The sequence below is a fragment of the Myripristis murdjan genome, chromosome 10, assembly GCF_902150065.1.
Source record: "Myripristis murdjan chromosome 10, fMyrMur1.1, whole genome shotgun sequence".
NCBI lineage: Eukaryota > Metazoa > Chordata > Actinopteri > Holocentriformes > Holocentridae > Myripristis > Myripristis murdjan.
The window spans coordinates 19,103,463-19,130,214 of NC_043989.1; the positions used below are offsets into that span (position 1 = coordinate 19,103,463).

General features: G+C 41.9%; 1 protein-coding gene across 1 annotated transcript; it reads right to left on the reverse strand.

Moving 5' to 3' along the window:
- Positions 1 to 3,451: 3,451 nt before the first annotated feature.
- frmpd3 (FERM and PDZ domain containing 3) lies at positions 3,452 to 21,039 on the reverse strand. The gene is made up of 15 exons (XM_030062110.1): positions 20,984 to 21,039; positions 20,271 to 20,425; positions 19,982 to 20,084; positions 19,581 to 19,626; positions 18,597 to 18,701; positions 15,243 to 15,350; positions 13,866 to 13,997; positions 13,344 to 13,463; positions 12,761 to 12,897; positions 12,083 to 12,209; positions 11,559 to 11,648; positions 11,137 to 11,316; positions 10,739 to 10,874; positions 9,107 to 9,985; positions 3,452 to 6,508 (listed from the first exon to the last, which is right to left on the reverse strand). Exons 1-15 carry the CDS (start codon positions 21,022 to 21,024, stop codon positions 3,696 to 3,698), a joined length of 5,172 nt encoding a protein of 1,723 aa, XP_029917970.1. The 5' UTR covers positions 21,025 to 21,039; the 3' UTR covers positions 3,452 to 3,695.
- Positions 21,040 to 26,752: the final 5,713 nt, after the last annotated feature.

The window sequence follows — 26,752 nt, forward strand, 5'->3', positions numbered from 1 at the left end:
ATTAGCTTTCACTTGAAGCTTCAGTATCTCTTTCTGAGGAACGGGCACCCTGTCGCTATCTCTAGCTTACTGCATGCAATGTCACTGCCAAATTCTCTGAAAGGGTTTATCTTCAATATACTTTATTGCTCTTAAAACATGAGATACTTTGTACACAGACAGAAGACCACAGTGACGACAAGATCATTGACAGTAAATAAAGACAGAAATGAGTAGGTGCACATAAAAAAAACAACAATGGATTAAGCCATGGCGGGCTCATCGTGTGAATGAAGCACAGACATATCCACACAATTTGGTAAAGCAACTGAACAATGACAACCACAGAAAATGTTTATTATAATGTTAAAATGTTCAAGTGCTGATGAGAGAACATTGCCTGATATTTTTGTTTATAAAAATAAACACGTCCCATGCTTTATACTCATAATATACTTTTTAAAATATATGTTTTGCTATTAGTCTCTATGATACATTACTACTATAAATAATCACCCTACAGACATGTTTCGTCTTTTTTTTTTTCCTTACAAAATTGTGAAGAGTTTTGGATAAATCTTCATGTTACAAGTATTTGATGTTTTAAAAGTGTTTCTCAGTCTCACAAATATTTTATCTTAGGATATTTACATTTCCAGTGTAGAATAACACATTTCCATATAGAATATCCATTGCAAAACATTGTCATATTGCCACCATGGCCTTTCATTTTTATGTGTTCTTTCCACTTTAGGACTGGAAAATTTTCTGTACAAACAGTATCATCACCTTCAATGGTCAAAGTTTCTGCCCCTGAAAGTCCAACAGGTAAGGGGGAAACATGCAGTACAGTGAAAGAGAAAACACCACAGGGTTATGGAAAATGCCAGCTTAACAGCAAAGAACACTGTTAAAAGAGAGGGTCTCCAAACACCGTGACTGGGTTTTGAAACTAAGAAAAGCAGCGCAACAAAGCTGCGACCAGGTATTTATTTTTACATTGGTGCTAAAACCCATTAGAAATGTGCCAGAACAGTAAATGTGATGTACAACACAAATAAGGATCTCTGACATACCAAATGAGACTGTTAAATTTGAGTTTTGCAAACAAAATTGGTTTTTGCATATATGCCTCACACCATTAGTAACACATAATTTGGCTAGAGAGCAATCGGTTTACTGCAGTTGAGTTTAGCTGAACACATCTGGAAAAATCTGACTGCCAGCCAAACCAAACAAAGAGCCTGTCTCTCCTGTGCAAATACATATATAATAAGAAAATGAACCTTTTGTTCTAACAAATAGTACTTAATGTCATTGTCTCTGTATTTCTCCATATACAAATATGCACTACTAATAAGTTGTATGTAAAATAGTTAATCACTCGAGTGGTTAAATATCTTAACCACTTGATTGATTAAATATGGGTGAGCATTTGTATATAGCTGTAATTATTTCCATAGAGTGTCTGTCAGTATCTGTTAGATGACAAATTATTTGCCCTCTATCAGACCAATATTTTTTTCCAGGGGATGTGCATTTACTGTCATCAGTGCATGAAAATAATGCCATACAGTACTGAAAAACAAGTCTCGCCAATGTTCTGAATTTCTGAAAACATATAAGCTTCAAAACACCCAGTTTGGCGTTTCAGAGACAATGCATAATATTTTGTAAACTTTTCATGTAAGTTTCTCAGTGTAGCGCTAATTTACCCCCGCAGGACTGCAAATGTTTCTGGATGCTCTGGATGAGTGGTTTGAAAGCACCAGCAACATGAGACTTTATTTCTTTGCTTTGTGGCAGCTCTGTTGTTACCACTAATTAAGTTTCAGAACACCCTCTTTGAACAGCGTATTTAGTACACGTTTGTGTTAGGCCAACACAACTGGAAAGCCTCTATGATTTGTCTCGAAGTGTGACAAGAGGATGAGACACAAAGAAGATTTCAGACAGGAAACAGAGGTGTTAGTTTTATTAAAATACATAGAAAACTACTTTGTGTGATTCTTATATATTTGCTGGATTGCACAATGTATAAGCACATAGAAAGCAAAATTGTATATATTGTATCTGAAAACCTGAATAACAAAGGATCCTATGAAACAGGTAAGCTTCAGCTTGGAGAGGATGAACCGTGTAAAAGTGGTGGTGTGGACTCAAGTGAGTTCTTCAGCAGCAGAGTGAATAAAAAACACTGAACATTAAAAGATACATTTCAACTTCAGAGCTAATTTTGGAGGTTGTGCAAAATTCTAGAGACAAGCTTACTCACTTGCAAGTGGATTGCTATTTAAAATTGTAATGATTCACATCAAGTGAAATGCAAGTGGAGTGTGGATCATCGATCACTGAGTGTAAAATACTCTGTGCGTGCGTGAAGTACAGTGTTGGTATAACTCCGTTTATGTGATGCCAGTTGAGTGAGGCTAATAAACTCCACTCGCTGATTTGACTGTGAGTTGGGTTTCTGCTACATCGTCTGCCCTGAGCAGGTGTGTGACCTGCACTGTTATCTGTTAGTGAGAGAACGGGCTTCTATCAGTCAGTGTTGTTTAATATATGATACTAATCTTTCAGAGGTTTTCACTTTTCAACACTGTCAGTGACATTCAGACTCGTATTTCAGCACGTCTGACATTGATCTCCATTTTGCATTACAACAGTTAGAAAAATCAACAGACAAACACATCACCATCTAACCAACCAACGCTTTGGACTACCTAATTCACAGAAGTCGCTACTTGACGAGCTCTGTGGTATTTTTGCCCAGAGCATACATTTATTTCCGACGATTCATTATGGTTTTTATATTTCTCTTAAATCAATACATTTCAAATATTATTCTCACCTGTTTTCTTCACAAAAGTGTATATTATTTGCTAAGAAGACACAACTCAAATATACATTACATAGAAAATAGTATATCATAATGATTTCTGAAGTGTGAATATTGATGTGGGGTGGTTAGCCCTGTATCACCCAGTCTGTTATAGGGGTTCTTAATCCGTTGTGCATTAGTTTGATGTGATCTTTATATTTCCAAACAGGATCCACTAGGCTACCACAGGGCCTGTAAACATGAGATGGAACAGCTGCATTGCAATTTTTACTGAAGACGAATCATTGCACATCTTGTAAAAAATGTAAACAATAAATAAATAATGAATTTGGAGAAAGTAGCCACCCATGCTTTCAACTGTTTCGATTACATCCCTGGTACGTCCATCTGCGGAGCCCTGAAGAGGCCACAGAATTTTTCTTTTTTGTGTGCACAATGTACCAAATTATGCCCATGAAATGCTAAATTGATGTCACGAAATTCTAATTTGTGAATGAGATTCACTTATTTTAAGCTCTCAATTTTCTATCTTGTGCTCTCGTCTAAAGAAAACATGCCATACACTGAAACTCTACTGTTGCATGTGCACACAATACACCTTAATCAAAGAACTATAACTCAGATGGCTGCTGTCAGCTTATCCATTAATCATAGGAAGGTTTCTTTAGGCAAGGGTACAATATAACTAAAATGTGGGCACAATTTTAGGAATCCGAGGGCTTGAAAAGTCAAACTGAGAGCATAAAAAAGTAAAGTGTGTGCACAAATTAAGATTTCATGACCTCAGTTTAGTATTTTGTGGGCACAATTCAGGGTTTTGTACACACAAAATAATATTTTTTCTCATGGCCTTGCCAGGGCTCTGTTTATATCTTTACTGGGCAGGAAGAGTTTTGATGGGTCGAGTGAGAGAGCTCATATTATTGGTGTTGGTGGAAATTTGAGGGCTCACTGTCTTCGTCGGCAAGCTGCTTGAATGTCCCATTGATTCCTCTGCTGCGCGCAGAAGCAAAGTGTAGTTGATAGCTACTTCCTCAACTTTTCTCAGCAGCTGCAGCCTTTGGGTTTCTGAACGCACACCTCTGACCAGTTTGATGAAGGTCTGAGTTAGGTCACACAACACTTGAAAGCTGGCTGTCACAACAGCAAGCATACGAGTTGGGCTCTTTTCAACACTGGCCACTCGCCGACAAGATGCCCGAAATTCTTTGAAGCGAACTGCTAGCTCCTGTTTATACTCTGCAATCCGTGAGGGCTGGAGACGAGCCTCTCCCTCAGCTTGTGGGCTGTTAGCACATTGACGCAGGATAGCTAGCAACTCATTAGCATCCAACTGGGCATTTAGGAAGCCATCAGGGAGGCTGAAAGTCTTCCCCTGGAGTGCCTGTACTCGGGCCAGGCTCCCCTCCAGTGTTCCACAGGCTCTAAGGTCAATTTCTTGTGTCTGTGGCTCCTCCTCCTCTTCCTCTTCTTCCTCCCCACTGCAGTCTTCTGCATTAAGAACCTGGAGAGTTTTGCTGACTACAGGCAGGGTACGTGAGTCTAGCTGCATGCCTGGAAGGACCTGAAGGGGTATGGAGTATGAGAGCTCATCCTTCTCACTGCTTTCATCTGCTGCCTCACACTTCCTGTAGCAGAAGCAGAATGAGCAGCATTTCTCCCTGTCATCACTATCTTCACTGGGCAGGGCCAGCAGCACCTCACTAGCTCCTTCTCTATTATCACGTAGTAGCTCCTCTCCCTGAATGAAGAACACTCCCTTCTTGCCTTTTCCCTCTGCCTGATGAGAATGAGTGTGGACTGGCTCCACAGGGGTGGGGAGCCTCAGTCCTGTGGCTCTCACTCTCTCCATCTCCTTCTCTAGACTCTTGGCTTTCGGCTTCACCTCAGCATATACAGGTGTACTAGTGCTATTATCGACCTCTCCAATGCTGTATCTCCTCTGGAGCTTCTTATATTGTGGACCTCCCATGCAATCTGTTTGAGATGTGCAAGTGGGCAGGCAGGAGCCCTGCTCTCGCCTTGGCTCTCTAGATTCAAGGCTTGTAGAGCGTATTCGTGTGGTCTTTATCTCTAGGGTCTGAGGTCTTCTTGTACCACCTTGGGTGTGAGGGGCTTTGGGGACTGCTGGAGGGGTTTTCGCAATATTCCTCTCTCTGCCCCTGTGCTGTGGTTCTGTAGTTGAGCCAACTGGTGTGTCAGGTAGACGCATACCTCTGCACATTCTCTTACAGTCACAGCTACGTCGCTGCTCCCTGGAGATTCCTGGAGCCTTCAGGACAGGACTGGTACGGAGCTGGCAGGCACAAGGAGTACCTGAGGGCACTGGAGAGGATCCTTGGGGCAGATACTCTCCCTGCGATGACTTGGGCTTCAGTAGCTCCTCTAAGAACTCCAGCTCATACTGACGAACTTTCTGCAACTGAGCCCGTCTCTCATCTGTCTCTCTTCGCATTCTGGCTGGGAACGTAGCTGAAAGCAGGTTTCTGAAGCTCAGGAAAGGAGCACTGCGTTGGGACTTTCCCTTGCCACTCCCCTGTTTCTTTGAGTCACTGGCTGGGAGAGTGGAGACCTTTTCTACAGAGGTGCTGGGGTGTGTGGGATCTTCCAAAATAGGTAAAGATTTTGAGGGACATTTCTGTGGCTCAGGGTGTGCTTTTCCCTGGGAACCCTCAGTCTTGCCCTCAGCTGCTTCTTTTCTCTCCGATTTTACAGGCATGCGAGGGGAGTACTTGGTTTGGATTTGATGGCTGGGTTTAACTAATGTGGGATCTGCTGCTCCCCCTCTCACTGCATTATCTTTATTGTTAGCCAGCTCAAGGCCTTTTGCACGAAGCCGTTCATCGTCTGTGGGAGAGGAGGACTGAAACACTACTACCTTTTGAACCTGTGGATCTTTTAGTCTTAGCTGAGGCCCAGGCTCCACACGCACTGGGCATGTGCAGAAAAGGTCATCAATTGGCAGAAGTTCTTTAGAGCTTGAAGGCTTCATGGTCTCACTAGAGGCAGTCTCGGCATCTTGGCACATGATAGTGGGGGTACTCTTGGCAGAGACAGTTCTGTCCACAGGTAATAGGATAGGTAAGGCTTTGTTGGTAGGGTCTGTATTAGGAGCTGCATTTGTTTTCCCCTTTACGCCCTCAGAAAGATTTTGGCTCAGTTTTTCCCCGGAACAATTTGATGACTTCTGATCTTTGCTGCCTTGGCCTGTTGGTGATGGATCAGACACTTTAAGTTCTTCTGGTGACTTAGAAGGGAGATTAGGTGTGTTCGCTTTGGTGGACTCTGGTTTTGCTTTGAGATCTGTGTTCTGTTCTGTCTGAGTGTCTTCATTGCCCCCATGTTCCCCAACAATACTGAGTGTTGCAGTCTCTTGACTGGGGCTGACTTTAAAGGGAACAGTCTTGCTGAGGATTACTTGCTTGGGTGGACAGCCGGCACGGATCTGACCCACAGAGAAGGCCCCAGTACCTATGGTCTGTGCAGTGCAGCCAGGGATAGCCAGGGGGAAGTCACGGCGACAGAGGATACGCTCCTTGTTGATGTGGTGAGCCAGTAGGTAGGCCTGGTTCTGGTGCTGCTTCATGGCTGACACCATCTCAGAGACATCTGTTAACTCAGAGGAGTTGGTCTCATGGCCTGAGTCCAGTGATGACTCAGGTGTAATGGCAGCCAACACAATCAGCCCTAGGGAGGAAGGGAGCACAGCATACTGGGTTATCAAGAAACAATAAATATTATAATTAAGAAATCAACTTGTTATACATCTATTCTTTTACTGTGGATAAACAATGAAACATTTGCACTTAGTAAATGCACCCTGTTGTCCTTTAACACAAAACAGTTGCAGTGATAATGCTAATAGGTTACATTACTATGTAATGCTTACCCACTAAAACACAAATTTCAGACATTTTCACTGTTTTTCCTAGTAAAAGGGTTTCACATCAGAAATAATCTTTGTTTCAACCTGGCATCAGGCACCAGCCTTACTTGGAACACTAGTGCACATCAACAGGTCAGTAGGGTATGAAAGCATTTCTCACTTGCTATTACAACAGCTGTGGAACTAAATTCAATTTTTGAATGTTCTGTTGAAATTATTTTATTGAGCTATAATTGCTGAGTATTCTCTGGAGGCAGCTGAGAAGTGTTGTGGTTAAAGTGGATTCATAATTCATGGAGGGACACAGGTTCAATCTCCATTGTTCCAAAGTGTGTCAGCCTTTGTGGAAATGGCCTTGAGCTACAGGACACGTTATGTATTAACCACCTCACTCAAATGTTACAGAGTGTGTGAAGCCACCTATGAGAATATCAAATGGGTACCTCTCATCAAAGGCACTTCCAGAAGTCTCAAAAGTACAGTTTTAGTATCTCAGAGCTATTCCATCTATACCCACTCTCAATACCAAATACCATGATAGTGTCCCACAGTACACCACTGTTTACCTACATTTAGGTTTGTTTGATTTCCAACATTACCCTATTTTCCCTATTGGTCTCAACAGCAATAGGCTACCGGGATCAGTTCTCCTCTGGTTTGAAACAGCTCATTTAGCACTTCAGACATGAAATTGTATCAGCCAACAGCCTTGTTAGCCTTAGCCTTGTTGTGTGAGGCACCAAGGGTTGAGAATTGTTTATTACTCAGCACATCGGTAGCTATATTAGTATATTATGCAGTATAACTCTTCTCTTAGTCTTGTGATAGATTTCTGTGTTATAGACCCCAGCTACTTTTTTCAGCCAGATTAGATACACTGCAGCAAAGGGTTAAGAGTATTGTTATGCTACCAAACCACCACACTAGCTGACCAAAATATCAATAAACACATAATTAACACACAGCGGGGTATTAATAATAAGATTATGCTTCCAAACTGTGCTACTAAGTCAGTATACCTTCATTCTGATTCAACATTAACCTCACAAACATACAACAGACAAACAATATATCAGTCAGCACACTATAAACAAATGCTAACAAACCAAGTATACTACAAACAAACAAATGGCCCCTAACCTAAAATAGTCACAACTATTTCCTTGAGTGACACAGTACTCCCATATCTTTTCTTTTCAACTGTAGCAACTCACTTACTCCCACTGCTGCTGCATTGGACATAACCTTTATTTCCTGCTTTAACCCCATTCACAACCACCCAACCCAACTACAAGTGCTAATTTTGCTTCTTTTCAGCGTCCAATTTCCATGAGGTGGACTTTCCAACCGTGTTGTATACCCAAGCATTTTCTTTTCTTACATTTACTGTGTCCAGTCATGGCACTGTAAGCTCATTGTAGCTTACATATCTTATTCGTGTTAGCTGACAAAATTATATCTGTCCATTTTCTCTAAATTGCTGATGCCGGACACTTAAGCATTTGCAACAGACTCATGTTAATGTCCGAATAAATTAAGTCTAATAGCTATCCTTGAACAATAGGGAACGATAGGATCCTTGCCTTATCCTTATCCTTACAGTTGATTCAGATTTTGCACAGATACTAATACATCATAGTCTGTGCAAAAAATGTAGTTCAGTTTGTCTCCATAATGCATAACTGACTCCTTTCAGCCAGGGTAAGTCCTGTCTGCATTTTCACAGTTTAACCCTGGTACTTTCAAAGGCCACATTAGCTAAGGCAGCAGAGTACACCGCAGGCACCTCAACTTTAACTTGTCTGGTAGTCATCATCCCTCTCTATGTTCAGAGTCTTGGCCTGCCTTTGCTCTTGAACATTCTCTCTGCCATTTAGAGGTAAATGAAACCATCGTATGCTTTTGACAGACTTTTGTCGTATTTAACTAATGCTTAATTCACCCCAATTTAGGTTATTGTATGATTTGCTCAGCAATGTTTTGTTACAAGTTGCTGTAGTAGCATAGTAGTTATGCTGTCTTTCTGTGCCCCCATGGATGGGAGGTGCAGCCTTCCCTGCAGCCTTTCTCTCCCTACCACCCTCTTTGATGCCTGAATAATCAGTAAAATATCCTTCAGTAACACCCGAGCATTCTATGTTAAGGCCATGCTTTTTTGCTATGCAGATTCATTGTGACCATAAAGTTCCAGTATTAACTATTGATGATTTACCTGCTATCACCCAAGCAGACCATTTCAACTGAGTAATAGCAAGCTGTTTTACTGTAAATGTATTGTTATAGCAACAAATCATATATAATGTTCAATGATAAGAAATTTAAATAACATTTTATTGAATTAGTACTACTGTTAAGTCTGTGAGTAAGATGAGGGCCTTGGCGTGACTCAGACTGTTGACCTGCAGTCTGTGCTGGCTGTTGAGGATGATGGGGGTAGTCTTCAGAAGCTGCCAAAGCCTCTAGTGCTTGCAAGGTAGACACCAAAGCATCATCAAGCTCCTGGGCATGATCGCGCACTGTTCTTGTGGCCACATTATCAATCAGTGTCACAGGCACATCTTCCTTGGCCTGGACCAACTTCCCAGAGGCAGCTCCTGGGCCGGCACTGGTCTGAGCCTTCCTCCCTCTCCTAGGGTCATCCTCATCTGAACTGTTGTCCCTGAACCCAGGTGGTGGGGCAGCAATAGCAGGTGGTGGTGGTTGCAGCTTCCCTCCTCCATTATCTACCTCCTCCTCATCCTCTTCTTCATTCCCTGGTGGAGGCAGGGCCATGAGGTCGACAGCACCTCCATCACGAGAGGCACACATGCTGGAGCACTGTTTCCCTGAACTCCCACTACTATTTGCTGTTGATAGACCCTCTGCCCTAAGCCTGGCTTTGCACGAGTCACAGAAGTATCGTGTGGTTTTCTGGGACTGACCCAGTGTTTGGGCTCGGCTTCTATAACTTGCATTTTCCACTGCTGGGCTTTCTGAAACCCTGCCTATTTCCTCTGTACTTTGCAAGGTGGGGTCAGACTTGGTGCGGGGCCTCCCAGGGGGCTCCTGGGAAATGAAGTTCTCATTGATGTCAAGCTCAGCTTCAGCCTGTGTTTGGAGCTCCTGAAGCTGCTGCTGTTCTCGAAGGTGGACATGACACAGGCCTAGGTGTTGAGGCTCAGCAGGAACAAGGGCCCTAGAAGACCCTGGCTCTCTGTGTGAGCTTTCCCTCTCGTCTCCTCGTCGTCCTCCACTTGATGAGCCTGCAGCCCCAGAACGTTGATGGGCACTTCTGTAATCTGAGGACAGAATTGTCAGAGCAGTGGAGAGTTTGAGGAGTTAAGAACTACTGTAGATCCAGATGGGAAAGCAGAAGCGACGGCTGGTGCTCACATGGGGGATTTTTTGTTATTTCAGAGATGGATGTTGAAGGTTGAAGATTGTTTGAGGTTGGAGGGTTAGATTCTGGTGGAATGCAATGGGATTTTATGATGATCCTTCATTTAGGTGAACTACAGGTGGAGACAGAAGATGTCAGAAGGTCTGTGCATGCTTGAACACTACATGTTTGTGATTACAGCCATAAAGACAAATGCATTGTAAAATTCCGTAATGTTACCCTGTCTTGGGAAAAGGAAGTGGATAGTCCCATTCCCATGAGTCAGGATGGAGATGAGAGGAGAGACAGCAGAGGGCGCTATGGGATGGTAGTACCATGATTATCTGGTTACAGCTGGTAATGGTTTCAGTTCAGATACAGATGGAGAAGCAGGTCAATGTCCATGTAGACTGAACACATAATGAACGATATCAAACACTCTCTGACATGCAGTACCTAAAATAATGTTAATTAGACTCTGAAAGAAAGATACTAAGACTTATTAGCCAATATATATGTGCTATGAATGTTTCATACTACAGTTGAAAGTAAGTTCTTGTCAATTTTTTTTTTATTTCTTTTTGTGTAATTCTATTGTATGTGATGTGTTGTGCATTTTTTGGAATCAGTTCACAAAAACCAGTTGAAGTCAAGAAGGTGACGTCAAACATACCTGCCTTGGTCAGTTGAGACTGACCCGGTGTTCGGAAGTATATGGTTCTTTTAGGGTCCACAAACAACTTGTAATAGCCAGAGATGAGGCTTGCAAAATTACTGGCATCAGGCCACTCCATCAGTAGGACCAGGGGCTGCATGGGGTGGCAGGGAGGGGAATTAGGAGACTATTTAGGGGACAGGCAATAAGCATTGCCTGCACTTATTGTAATGATATACCTGTTGAAATGAAAATGTGTTGTATTGTTGAATAATAGTCCACAGAAATCATTAAGAATTTATGTAACTCTAATGTCACATGGCTATAAAACAAGGTGCAAAGGCTGCAAAGGTAACTTGTCTTGTTGTTACTTGATTTTATGGTACCATGCAATTTTCTTGATGGTGCTGTGATACCTTGGCCTCATGGATGGACACCTCCACCCGAGCCACTCCTTGATTCTCCCGATAGAGTTGGATCTTGGCAACCCTGCTGAACTCAGCCAGAACTGTTGTAAGGTTGTTTTTCAGATCAATCACATGACTAATACCATGTCGTGGACCCACCAGCAGAGTTGTGGCAGACTGTTTCTCATCCTGTAGTAGAAACACAAGAGGATTTTCAACCAGATATATACCAACACCACACAGAATGCAGTTAAGCACATAATCAGTGCCAAAAGTTACATTCCTTAGAAATGTTACAGCAAATGCAAAAGAGATTATCTTATCTTGTGTGACATACGCTACTCGCCAAGATTTTAAAAGGAAAATGCATCAAATAAGATAGGAAGTGTATGGGATACAAATGGGTTGCTCTAGTTGCAAAAAGTAATTACCAGTCCAACAGTGTGGAACAGCAATCCACCAAAAGGTGGAAGGTCATTGAGAACACGCATGTACTGCAGCTTTCCTTGGAGAGGAGGGACCTGTTAGCAGAATAATAAAGGAGAAACATTCATCCTTGAAAAAGGAATCTTCTGCTTCAGTACTCTGTATGACCTCCTGGGGGCAATGATGAGCCACTGATTTCGCTTATGCAGTCTTATGCAACAATCACATCTACAGAGATAGTGGGCTCACCCTGAGATAAAGAATTGGTCATCCTGCACACATAATCATAGAATACAATGAGTTTCAAATCCCCTCTAAACAGGCAGCAATGTTTTAGAGATTTAAATATTAAATCAACTATATGGTAGTAACACAGGGTTTATACAGTTCTACAGTGCTAAAAGTATGTTACAATATAGAAACACAACAGAGGGCAATAGAATCATCCACCAGGAATGGTCTTTAAATATACCAAATTCAAAATCGTTACAACAAACAGTTAGTGTCAAGCAGTAGTTATGGGCAGCACCTTATTCCCTGATGGTGGTGGATGCTGATAGGTCTTCAGCAACTGAGACAGGGTCTTACACACATTCTTCTCCTTGACTGTTGGAAGCAGAGTGAGAGGAAGAAAAGGCTCTAGGCCCCACTCTTTTCTGTAATGGAGAGCAAAAGGACCGATGGCAAAATAAATCACCCCACACACAAAAACAGTGGAATTATTTAATCAAAGTCCAGAGACGGTGTCAGAACTGACAGAACAAGCAAATCTTTTCTTCCCATGGGAGTGTCCCTGCTACAAAACTCGACAAGCTTCACTTACATCCTCTCCCCTACTGGCTTGACAAGGCCACCCTAATACTATTACAGTCACAATGGCTCTGTTCTGCCTCTGTGGATATGACGGCAAAAGCTAATTAGTTGCTAGGTTGAGGTTTTGAAGACCAAATGAGCAAATTGAGGGAGAGATGTAATTTCAAAATGCAATGGATTTCTTTGTCTCATAATAACCTTGGGAAAATGATCCTTAGTAATTTCAGTTTTTAATACTATGGGGATTAATTATTAATCATTTAGATATTATTTAATGAACAAACTTGGTTATGGAACTCACTGATATGAGGTGAGAAATTGCAAATGAGATTAAAAAAAAAAGAAAAGAAGTCTGTAATTTCTCAAAAAAATCATTCAAAGTTTGTGGACTTACTCCACATGTTTGAGAGAGATCTTCTGATTGGGCCTTGCCGAGGACACAGTGATGTAGATGTGGAGTGCAGCCAATCGTAATGTGATGTCAGATTTCCAGTCCATGCCAAAGCGTTCCTTGATGACGTCATTGCGACTCTGTGGGCACATGAAGGAACGATTTTTTTTCATTCTGTGTCCTGCTGATGGCAAACAACATTGATGGAGACTGCAAGACATTGTAAGTCATATCATTAGTTTAATTACTGGGACTGCCTCCAAATGGCTCAGAGTATTGGATGGCTGTGGTTAATGTGGAGGCGGTTTTTGGAGAGCCTACAATAGTCTTAGGGCCATTGAGTCATTGAGTCTAAACCTGGCTGTAGTGTACAGTATGCATCTTCCGAACTCACCTCAAAAATCAGAAAAAAGGTGAGGGCAAACACGATGAAATGGAAACAGTCAAAGTAGCCACCCTTGAGAGCTTCTATTCTCTCTGACTGGCTCCCAGTTGGCACCTTCTGCTCCCTGAACTGACAGCTCCCCAACAATATCACGAGACTGAATTACATCCTTTTAAATTCCCCTTTAATCTAGTGCTTTACCTGTATATAGAGGTACTCAAATGCAGCGGGGTCCCTCCTCAGCAGGTCTGCAGGATCCTTGGGGAAGAAGCAGATGCGGAACAGACACTTCATCCCTTGGAAATAGGTTCTGTGCACCACCTGAGGGAACATGACAGTATCAAGCTAGATTACTAACTACATTCTGTGGCATGAGTCACCCATATGACAGTGTCATTTTCTGCAGATGAACAGGGTAGGCTGCATTCTGGATGCATGTGTAGCACCCTCTGTCACTTTGTAAAGCCACAGTGAATTATGTGGAGTCCCAGAAGACTGTCAAGGCCTGCCTTTACAACTGCATGATGGCTATATTAAATGTACTGTATTCAAAAATGCATTGTAGTGCCAATAGGAAGGGATAACAGAGCAGAATAGGACAGTTCAAAAATCCCTTAAACATGTCCATCAATACAAACAGCATTATTTCAATACAAACAGCAGTATTTCAACACGTCCTGATGCCACAGACAGTGTTAGAAGAAATGTGCCCTCATTCCTTACATGTGATAGAGGCTGGTTCTCCTGCAGCAGATGCAACCTCTGATTCTGGTCCAGACCACCTGCCTCCAGCACCAGGGCAAAGTGCTCAATGTAGCGTAGTGATAGGCGGTCCTGCAGGGAGGAGATCACATCCTGGAAGGAGAGAGAACAGAGAGAGAGAGCTTGATTGAAGTTTGGAGGATGTGTCCATAGCATAGCAAGAAACACCTCTGTTGCAGTAAAAAGTGTATTTTTGAGGGAAGTGTGAAGACAGTTTTCAGTTTTGTGCTGAATGCATCCCCTATTTGGACTGAGAGGTTTGGCAATTTTGAAAATCTCCCATCCACAACAATGAGTTTGGCCTTTTGTACTGTGGGTTGCCCCCATAGGCTTCTGTATTCCCCATAGTGAATGCACTACAAGGAGGAATATAAAATAAGTCTCTGTGTTCAGGATGCACAGTGTAAAGACAATGGAGAGCTTTGACATTTGCTCTTGTGTGGATCAATACATCTTAAGCGATGCACAAAGAAATGTGTATGTGTGAGGAATCTCGGTTAGCCACATCTTACCTTAGGTTACGCCTGGGGATACAATTTCATAATTTCTTTCAACCCAAAATATGTTTGAGACAGGAATGCTATTGTAGTGATATGCTATTCTTTCCACGTAACTCTAAAGTCTCAGTTTGGCAGTTCATTAAGAGCATAATCAGTAAATGCACATCAAACTATACTCTCTAAACACTCTATCACTCTTATAGTGGGCACTCATTGATGAAATCCTAGCAACAAATATCTATGAAAACAAAGGATATGCTCTTTTAATGGTATTGTCAGTTTGTGGTTTAAGTGAAATAAAGCCTCTGGGAAACCCAAATAATAATAAGGACACCACAGAATGACACAGACTTTAGCCTAACATACTGCAGAAAAGCCTCTTAAGTCGATAGACAGGCTAATGGGCACACATCTGGGTATCCTATTGTGCCACTGACTTATTATATGGCATTGTTTTATTGATCTGAGTTTGTTATTATGTTGGAAATCCATTTAATTAGGCTGACTGAGGAGAGTGTTGTGCCTCTCACCTTTAAAGTGCTGTTCATTTTCTCCTTTTTTCATTTACTCTCTCCCCCAATGAGCAGAGGAGAAATTTCTGAAATCTAATAGAGTGGTTTTAATGAATCTACTAGCACATGTCAGAGTCATCCTAGAGGCTGAAGTAGAGATAAAAATGACCTACCTCTTTCTCTAGTCTGAAGTTGCTTTATATCATTAACCACATTATGGATATTTTAGATTCAAGAAAGTGATGACACAATGTTTCACAAGTAGAGCTGTTTGAGACTACAATTGCCTTTCATACACTGTAGGTGCAGTTGTGGTGAGTACATACCCTAACAGTGGTACGGCTATCAAACGTAAAGGACTTAATCTGTCCATTCTCCAAGAACACCTTCAACACATTTGGTATGAGTAGCAAGGAGTCGTCCTTGAGCATTGTCTGAAAGAGATTGAGGGAGAGAGAAGGGTGAGAAAACTATTGAGTGTTTAAGTTAACGAAATAGACGGTATGCGAGAGAATTTGTAGAAAAGGTCGCCCAGACTTTTTATTGTGCAGTAAATAAAACCAGTTCTAAAGGTCATTTTGTGCTTTGCCACTGAATGAGGAGCATTGGAACAAGCAGGAAGGAATAAATCCTTCAGAGGACAGTTAAGAAACTAAGACTCACAGAACAATACTTTAATTTAGCTTGGGACTGTCTGGAAAGGAGCAAAACGCCTTAGGATGGTCTCTCTTTGCATTGTATCAGGATCAAAGAAGGGTTTATTCATTTTTTTTTTCAGTTCATCCATTCAGTATGTATGCCTTGCACAGAAAATTGGATGGTGGGATTGAATGCAGTCACAGTATTAGCGTTGCGTGAATGGAGGCACAAGAGCAGAGACCTGACTCAAGGTTACTGCTTTTACTCAAAGCTCTTGTTAAGAGGAAAAGTTTTGATATGCAGTTCAATTCATTGCCGGCAGGATGTGATGTGCTGGACACTCTTCCTCCTAGTATCTGTTTCTCTTTCTCATTTTCCCTTTCCTGATATTGCTGAGGGCTTTTTTAATCCAATTACTCAGCACTCATTATGAAGTTTCAAAGAACTGATGTCTGAAAACTAGGATGGAAGGGTATCTTTTCGTGTGTGGAAAGCTGCGAGTTTTGATGTGACATGAAGCAGGGTTGTAGGAGTAAAAGCCCTCCAGCCCAACTGAAGTCCCTCACAACACTGTGCCAAAATGAAACCAATCCTTATCTTTTCCCTATATTTCAAACATTTTTCATCAGATGATGGGATTTGTAAAAAAGGCAACCAGATTTCACTCTTGACAGTAAAAGGATGTGGATTTACTGCAACAATATATTGTTACAAATGTACTCAGCTGATATGGAGAGTTGTGTCCACACCAGATGCCTGGCAGTCTGTTTTTTTGGAGAACTTAAGTATTCAGCAGGCTCCATGAGCTGTCCTGCTCCTCTGTGCAAATTGGAGGCAGAAAAGGCTGACTTATGAGCCAACAGATCTTCCACAATGCTGTAGCATTATATTGAGGGTACACCAGTGAAAAGACACCACTAACAGGTCCATCTATTTCCCATTACCAGAAAATGCCTTCAGCTTTATGGGTGTGTGAGCCGGGAGGTGAGGTACAGTCGATTTGTGACATATAGAGAAATGAAGCGTTATGAGAGGTGAATTGCATCTAAAACCTTATGGCCTCATCTCTGTGCCCCTTTATGTCGATGCAGGCTGGGTGGTCTGCACTGATAAATTAGTCTTCAAATAATCAATCGCTGCCTGCAGCTCTTGATCATAGGAGACAGAGGGACCTGATTAAACATCTTGCCGTGAGTTCAGGTCTGGTGGCTGGGGCATTTGATCCTTATTGATCCCATTTCTTACCCTGCCAATGCCATGTGTTCTTTACCCCAAGCTCTGATCAATGGGATTTACAATCACAAGACAAATAGACGAGAGGAGGAGCTGAGTGAGAGGGATGATCCACCCTGCTCATTACTCCAGCTGTTAACAATGGTCTGTGTTGGTTTACAGGAACATCTTTCCTCTGAACCAGTATGATCCTCAGTAACTTTAACATGTTTTGATCACACTTTATGTTAGGGTACACTTATCAGCTATTAATTTGCTGTTGAGTATTAGTGTGAGTATTAGTAATTTATTAGGTCTCTGTTTTAATCAACTACTTAGTAACACCTCATTTTGCATGCCTTATTCTATACACTATACACTATTAGTATTTTTTTTTTTCAATAACCGCATAATTACTGCTTCCTAACAGTTAGTAAGTAGTTTCACCTGATTTTAACCCTTCATAACATTTTCTCAGTATGGGGCTAGTATGGGGTTATAGTAATATCTGTTTTGATGCAGCAGTTCCCTTAATCCAAGACAGTTTTCTCCTATGGGAGACAATAAGGTAGAATAGAATAGAACAGAATGGAATAGAATAGCTTTATTCTCATTGTACATAAACTCATTGTACAATGAAATTTAAAGTACAAGGTAACTTAACCCTAGGGGCAACAGATTATTATAATTACTATATGTAGTTGTGGTTTTCATTTAGTATTTAGCATCTGTTTGTGACATGAAGACAAGGTCTGACAATCCTAACACACATGTCTGCTACAGTGGGCTTTAATTCCACAGTTTCAGATAATGCGCCTCAAGCCGCATATGTTTATTTGTCAGACTGAACAGATGTCAGTTAGTATGGTAAGCTCACTGGCTTGCCTGTGAGCATAACCGCGTGGGGAAAGTGCGAGCTCTGCCATGTGCATCCAGGCAGGATTGGACCCTAACGGCCCAAAAAACAACACTCCCAAGTGTTAATGTAGCTGTTTACAAAATGTGTGAGAATCTTTGAAAGAGTTAAGAGGTGCAAGTTGCTCCTCTGTGAATTCAGATCAGCCCAGAAAGCATTTTACTGTGTAGAAACCAAACTGTTAGAAAGAAGACTGGTACACTGCGTCCTGTGCAGCCTTGGATACTGTGGCATGAGGCATCTGTGCCCCCTATCTTTTTAAAAAAATAAATAACAGTAAAACAAATAATAATAATAATCTGTTTCGGTAAATTTGTTTAATTTGTCCTGCATATTTCTTGTTAAATGAAGCCCCAATGTTGATTAAAACAGTAAAAATGCATTGTCACTGGAAGCCACGTGCTGCAGGGGAAGCACAGAAGTGGTTAAATGGAATATTTAGGCTTGTTTTGCCTGTTGTCTGTCAGCCTCGTCTGTAATTTTATTAGAATAAGTTGAACTGAACTGATGGAGAGCTATAATGTTAACTACTGGTAATGTTTGTTGTTCATCACCGGTACATGACAGTAGACACAAAATTCAACAATGACCCAACATGATTGTTACTTTGTTATCATAATGTTCATTTTGGTGACATTCCAGTGACACCGGTGTGGTACGCTATAATTATAGCAGTTGCTATTTTTAGGCGTGGGGCCCGCTCACTCTCTGTACACACCGGCGCCGACCCTGCTTGGATACCTCTGCATCCAAGCTGCACAGGCATACGAAATGAAATAAGGGGGTGGAGAGAAGATATCTGAAAATACCTACTTCTGATGAAAAAAAAGCATACCACAGGAAAAGGAGGAAGAGGTCAAAAGTGTGTGTTTACATGTGCATTTGTCACGAGAATGTGATGCGTTGGACTTACTGAGTCTGGGTCGCTGATGGACACTTGCTCTGAAAAGCGCACTTTAGGCGGGTTAGTTCGCAGGCGGGCCTTTTTGGCTGCACTTATGAAGGCAGACTTAGGTGACTGTGGATGGGAGGAGAGAAAAAAAAGCTGTCATCTTGAAAAATGAGAAGAAAGGAGGAGCCCCTGTGTCCACCACTACTAACAAGATGCATGTCGGGAGGCTGTTTGCGGCTAATGCACCTGCAATGCGACAACAGGCAACCTGTGTGAAGCACGGCACTTACCTTGTAAAAGTTCAAATGTGTTTTTAACTTTTAGTGCTTGGTGCACTGAGCTCTAAAAAGATTGTAGCGTCTTCAAGCTGTCAAAAACACAGAGCGGCACGACCTTTCCATTGAAAATAATGAGGAAAAGAAAGGCAGCGCTGAAAAGGGAGGTTCCCGGGGGATGTGTTGGCTAATCCCTGCTACATAGAATGTGATTTTTATGAGAACTGATGGCTTTGAGGACCCCAGGCTCCAAATGATCAAATTAAACAAACAAACCAAAAAAAAAAAAGAAGAAAAAAACAGCTTTAAGTCACATTTTAACTAAAAACATCCAGTTCACTTAGATGGTTAAGTAAATGGTATGTTTAAACCTCTATTCCATGGATGGATGCACAACAATCTGTAATTAGGTAATGAGATCTCATTGGTGCTTTTGTGTCTCCATGGAGCTTTTCAGGAAGGGTGCACCAGAAAGAGAAATTACTCAAATATATACTCATGGCCATGAATGCTAGGGCATGCCTACGCTAGAAAACAGCATTTTGTATATGCATTTTTAGAACAAAATAATACATGTGCAGTACTTTTGTTTGAGACAGAGTGGAAGGTTAAGTGTTAAGACCACTGAAAGGAGAGAGAGAGAGTGAGAGAGAGAGGGAAATCATCAGGGAGAGGAACAAAGAGTGAGAAACAGAGAGAGGGAGATAGAACGAAATGCCTATTGTACTACCTGATGGGGCTGCAGCACAGTGAGAACTATAGAGTCTTTGCAGCGTCTGTGGAGAGAGAGCAGAGAGAGTGGAGTGGATTAGATAACACCATGGACAGCCATGGTATTTGGAGAGGTTCTTCAGTTTATATCTTTGCCATTTCCTCACTGTCCTTCAGCTGTGAAAGGACTGACTCATCCACAGTTGTGTGTTGATGTAACATATCACCGGCAGAAAGAAACTGTTTTTTTTTTTCCCACCTTGTGATTTAATCTCGTCACCCCCTCGTCCTCTTTACTTTCCCCTGCCCATGTTGGTCCATCTCCCCCCGGTCCCGCAGCCCGAGACCCAGCTTCCACCTGCGACTCACCTCCTCCCTCCCCCACCCAACCCTCCCTCCTGGGACAGTAAAGGATGTTACCTTACAAGGTCTATGACTCTCTCCCGGGGCGCGTCGCTCACCGGCTCCTCGTTAATAGCCAAGATCTGGTCTCCAGGGAGAAGCTTGCCAAAGGAGGGGCCGTCTGAGGTCACGGACAGAGACGGGAACACACAGGTGACACACACAATCAAACACGCAGAGGGGAGCTTAGTGTGAGTCGGCGCTGGAAAGCAAATGTGTGGCGCAATTGCTCTCCCAGTATTCTCTCTCTCTCTCTCTCTCTTTCTCACACACACATGCATACATACACACATGTGCACACACTAACCAGCAGAGACGGAGCGTACAATTACAGGCCTCTGGCTGCCTGCAATGAAGCCGAAGCCTTGAGTGGGGTGCCGCTGGATGGTAACCTGTCGAGCTGAGCCAGGAGTTAGGGTACCACTGTCCATACCATCCTGGCTCTCCTCTAACATCGCAGAGCTGCAGAACACACACACACACACACACACACACACACAGAATTAGTGTATTCCAAAATAAATAAATAAATAAAAACAAAATAAAAACAAAATAAAAAAATAAAAAATAAACTGGTGCATTCTTTGAAGAGATGCCACACTTAAGTTTAAAAGAAAAAGAAGACAATGGTATAACACAAAGTGATACTTAAAGTAAAGCACAAAATCACTCGGTGCATGTACATGCATTATGCATCTGTGTTAATGCTACCCATTGATAAGCGTCACTGTATTTGGTCATTGTATTTTTTACTGACTTAAGTGTTTTTTTTTTTTTTTTGGGAAACAACTGTTGTGGGGGAATGATTTGACTTTGAGACAAGCATGCAGTGTTTTGGTAGTTTTAGTTCACTGCCAGTGTTAAATTAACTGTTGTGCCAAACTGCAAGTTGCATGATGATGAGTTTTGAAGAGTTTTTAAGGAAACACTAGTAACCAATTCTAAAAAACAAACAAACAAGCAAACAAGCAAAAAAAGAACTGTAACTGCATGTGTATCTATCTCATGTTGCTCTTGTACCTGTCACATGCGTTTGTGTGTCCATCCTGGACCTTGGCCATCCCCTGAGAGGAGGGAGGAGCATGGGGCAGGGTCTCACTGCAGAGGCTGCTCTCTGTTTCGCAATCATTCACCTGCAAGATGGATGAGAGTAGCGGGGGAGTTACAAGCAGAGGGAGGTCACAACATAAAAGATTGAGTTTGAAGATAACTTAAAGCAATATTGATCAAAGAAATTAGATCCCCAACCCCCTTGCTCCAGTGTAAAAATAGTCGGTGTAAAGCTTTTGGAGTTCAGTTCATTTTCTGTTTCTTCCTACACATGTTGCGAATGCTTCTACACAGAAAAATAAACCGATAAATGTGTCGGTGAAAAACGTAACCGGGCAGTCACTGTCATCTTGCTGTCTCATGAAAATGCATTTGGCTCCTTCTACCTTCAGTGTTGGACTGGAGAATGTATAGGATGAGATTCACAAAATAGGCATTCTACACCCATTTAAACATATTTTTTCAAAAGCATCCAACATTTGGAGCCGGCCTTTACAAACGCGGTAATGATGAGGGGCCTATGAAAGAATGCAGGCATCCACACAAGCCTCTGAATCCTGCCAGTGTAGACAAAGCTACTGCTGAACCGTGCATGCTTTTTTACAGATGCCTGCGTGGGAAGTAGTGAAAGCAAAATGATTGAGAGACTGTGTGTGTGCTTGTTTGTGTGTGTGTGTGTGTGGCACGTGGGTTCATGTGTTAGTGTGTGGCAAAGAGAAAGGGATGGAGGGAGTGTGTGTGGGGGCGTGTGTGTTTTTGTATGTGTGTGAGGGAAAGAAAGAGAGATATTTAAGCTCATATCTGTGATCTAGGACTGATGGTGATTGCTGACTATAGATGAGACATTGATTGTGATGCTAATGGTGCAGATAGACTCAGACTGAGAGAGGAGGATAAGAAGAATGGCAATACTGTTCAGAAACATTATGCAGGGATACCTTGCTGAGTCCCTGAGGCAGAGAACAATCTGTCAATAACACGAGGGCGAGCCACATTAGTTCAGATTCATATTCCTGTCACATGCTGTTTCTGATAACAGTGGCTTACGGAGGAGCATGGCACATTTAAAAAGCCAGTGATGCATCACTGGATCGTGTCATGCTATCAGATGAGAGTTGATGTATCATAGATAGGCTTCAATTTGAGCTCACTCCATAACTAAATATCCATTGTATTACATGTGCTTTGAATTTCAATTATACTAATCATTTAAAAAGATTAGATTTGAATAAAAATTTTCTGTAGTCAGTATTCACCTGACTGGTAAAGGATCATCTGTCTGTATCAAAGGTGCACGGTGGTGACAAATGAAGCTGCACCAGGTTCTGCCTCCAAAAAGGATTACATGTTTTTGATTGAGAATGATTATTCTCTGCTTTCATCCTCCCAGTAGATTCTGACAATACATTTCTCTGTCCCTTCATACTTCGTTTTCTATCTCTCTAATATCTTCCTCATGCCACCATCTGTCTCCTTCTCCAGTTGCTGGAAGGACACCCATTCTGTTGCATCATCAAGGAGCGCCAGCGCCTGGCTGTTCATCAGGTGTGTGTGATTGCTGTGTGCCATTATGAATGTCAATGACTCCTCAGCACCTCTCCCGCGGTCCAGACAAGCCGAGATTTGTGACCTCAGCAAGGAAACAATATAAATATCCCTGCTAAGGAGAGCCTGCACAAACCCTCACACCATCATTCACAGACCCTGCAATGTAATCTAAAAGGCCAGCAGAGTCTCAGTCTCTTCAATCTTTTGTGTGCTCGCACGGGCGGAAAACATGGTCAAATACAAATTGAATCCAGCAACAGACCCACTGGCATCATTGTTTTATGACCAGCTGACCTGAAAATGACTTCCTGCATCAGACACGCAGTCACAGGTTGTGCTCTGTGCAATATGCTGAGTAACAGTGTCTGTTTTTGTCCTGTTGCTTTATTGGACACAACGCAGCGTCAGCATCAGAATTTGCAGCTTTTTTAACAGTCATTTTTACAGAGGAGGAATAGCATTCACAAACAAGCGGTGAGAGAGAATAGAGCAGGAGAGGGGAGCGGTAAAGGTAGCCGGGGGACACAGAAGCTCCCGCGCCTGCAAAGATAAACAGCCATTCAGCAGTGGGGCCGACCTTTACTGAGAGAGGACACCGAGGAATTCTGTCAAGAAATGGTCCCCAGGGGCATCAGCAGGCCTGCCCGTTGCTATGACTACCGCTCTCGCTGCCGTGTTGGGGCCAGGGTGGACGGAGGGATAGTGGGTGGATGCGAATGGTGATGCAGCTGCTATGGGAGAGAGAGGGAGAGAGCAAGAGAGAGCGAGCGAGATAGTGAGAGAGAGAGAGAGAGAGGACAGGCCTCAGGTCCCCCTGCAGTGACTGTGGCCAGATGCCAGTGTTTCCTCAGGCACCACAGGCCTGGGCAACGGGTATCTGCTGCATGGGCCCCAATGCCACACTTAACTCTCCAAGCCTCCGGCTCTGTTTCTGGGGAGAATTTGACCAGCACTGACCTTTAGTTAACATCCTCCCAGGTTTGCATTCTAACTATTATTAGCTGGGAGGGACACTGCATTTGACAAGGAGGCAGCGTGAAACAGGTCCAGGTCTACAGGACAACAGCATTAACAAATAACTGATAATCAAATGCTCGTTGTTGCATGATTACGTAAATGAAGCAGATCAAGTTAAAATAATGTGAATTGCATTACTGCATTATTGAGGAGAGAGCAATGGCCTATAAGCCTATAGTTAATTTTAGGAACTGGATGAGCTTCTGTGAAAAAAAAAAAAAAATGCAGGAAATTAGCTCAGTCTCAGAGCAAAGATGAAGGTCATCTCAGCCATTGTAAATGCAAATGGTACTGGCTCAAAGCATTGGTCCTGTTCTGGAAAATTAGGCATACCACTGAGAGTCTTGTGGAGAATAATTTAAATAAGTTGCCTTTTCATCAGATATCGCCTTCTCTTTTCCCATGTTTTGCGTGGCAAGCAGCACACAGCTATAGCTCCAGCTGCCAGCTGGCCCATTTGCTCAGCTGGAATCTTTTTGTTTTTTTTTCCGTTAACAAGTTGTTGCCAGGTGAATTAGATAATGGTTGGATTATTCAGTGGAAGTGGACATATTTTTGTCCTAATTATTTATGTTATCCTTGCCCCATGGAAGATGATGCTCTTGCTGTTGTTTTAAATTTATTGCAAATGCCTCTTGCTGTCAACCAGACAAAAGATAATCTCCTCATGCTGTATGGAGTAATAAATATTATTTAGTAATAAATATTAATGATTAATGATGCAATGTCTTAACACATTTCTGGCAACACAAAATCATCAGGAAATGAGTCTGCTGAACAATGGGTTTTAGACTGAAAACCTAGAAATGCCTATAAGCACCTTGCATAGTGATTAAGCATTGCTGTAGTTGGAATGGATTTGCAGAGCTAAACGTGCACAGAATTGCAAGCTAATGCCACCACACATCAACACACCCTTGGTACAGTTTATTTGCCTGCAAGCTAAGACTGAACTGGGAACTAGCTGGCAAAGCTAGTGTCCTAAGTAAAGGGAGATGTAATGGAGATTTTATGTCCTATAAAACACGAGTAGCCTGTAATGGGCTACACAAATAATGTTAGTGTTATACAGGAAACAGTGGAGGTTTTACCAATAAAAGAGTCATTCCTCAAATCCAACAAGCTTATTTCTTTATCACACATGATTCAGAATTCTATGGGAGAGATGACTTCGTACATTTAGGTTAAATGGATTCAAAGTCATTTCTCTCGCAACGTTATTCAAACTTCTAATTTGGCAAATTGGTTATTTCCTTACGGAGGAGATACAATTAGTCTCCTGGGTGCGGCTTACACAGCAGTCTCATGCATAGATTTCTGGGGTTTAATCTATACAAGTCTATCTCAGTGTGTCCCACAATAATAATAATCAGAGACTGAATCCAGAAATCTGGGAGTTGGGTACCACTAATGGGAAACTGAGGGAGCCTTGGGAAGCTGTATGTTATTGGATGGTTGCTGTGGGAAGGCAGACTGTGTATATGTGATTATCTATGACTGGCACATAGATGAATATTTCTAGCTTATATCTTCTGTCAAAACGACTAAATAATTCATGACCTTGAGAACGCTGGACTTCACGTATGACTTTTTGTAAATTCCAGGCATTCCTGTGTGAGGATTCACCGCCGTGGTGCTCTGTGTGTAGCCGCTCAATTTGTGGTGGAACTGCTTCATTAGAAAACCGGTGTGATCAGACTGATTTATGTTTTATTATGCAGCATGTAGCTTTGTCACAACTTTAAAGCATTTCTCTGTCGGCTTATGCCTCCCTGCACTAGATTAATCAGAAGTCAAGATGTGTCACAGTGCGAGCACCCTTTTTACTGAAGGTGTCTTAAAATCTTAAAATCATCGCTACAGTTACTCAATATGGAGTAATTAATATAGCTTTATATGAAATTTCTGCCAGTAAGTAGAATAAGCTATTGAACTATGTAATGATAAGAATTTATGTATATATTTTTTGGGGATGCAATTGTATGCATGCCTGATGAAGCAATATGCAAAACTCGTTACAGGCCATGCCATTTACTTGCAAAATATGTAGAAATAAATAGCATACTGATCAAGTGAGTCTGGGGCTTTGTTAGTGTGCGGCAAGATGTTTTCACTTGAGCTTGTTTGAATTTCTTGCTCTTGACCTGCATCCGAGAAAAACAAGCAAGAGTTTGCCGGTGTAGGAGGCGTCCTTTTTGTAAGTTAAAAATGTAATCTTTCAAACAAGGACACCTTCAAGGATGTCTAACTCTCCACCTGACAATTTTTGGAGAGCCAAAAGAAAGATGGGTGACTTTGCTAAAAAGTTACATAGGTGAACAGTCTATTTCTAAACAGTTAGAGTGAGTGACATTGCCAATATATGTGCATGTTGATTTTTTTTTTTTTTTTTTTTTATGCCTCATGCTGTGACCCATTGAAACAGATATGGGAGAACATTGGAAAGACAGTAATCGAAAAGGAACAGACCATTATCTGTGCAAAGAATATCCATTAAGTACCTGAGTAGGATCAAAGGCTTAAAGATAAATTATTTAGTCTGAAATACACACAGTAAAATCCTACCTCCTAGTTATAGATGACAAAGAATAACACGGGAAGACAACATCAGTGGTGGGAGCCAGAATCAGTGGATGTAGTGAAAATGGAAGTGCATTTCTGCAAATCCCTCACAAGCTGACACTGCAATCTTATACTGCACATGCATCTTGCTACTTGTGATTCTAATATTCCTCTCCATAATATTCCCCGTGCACGGCATGAAAAAAAAAAAAAAAAAAAAAAAAACTCATCCGCTGAAGCTCCAGCTGGTAGGAAGTGAATTTGTTGTCTACAAGATTATACAGAATATTCCTGAGGTGAGCCTCTCCCACAAGGACTTTTCTGCAACTGTTATCTGAACGGCATTAGAGAATTAGGAGCAGATGTTCCTTTTATTAAAACATGGTTGTTATTGTTGGAAGACTAAAAAAGAGAGAGAGAGAGAAGATTATTAGAAGTGAGTCCTCTTTGTCATATTTAAAGACTTGCAATTAAAGTGACTCATGAAGCGTAAAACGGTTCACTTTCTGTGTACCAGAGGATGTTTCTCAGGAAAAACATGCCCTGCAGTGTGGGACCATGTTACGAAAAGCAAATGTAAAAACAACTCATGAGCTGGTTATTAGTGTTTCA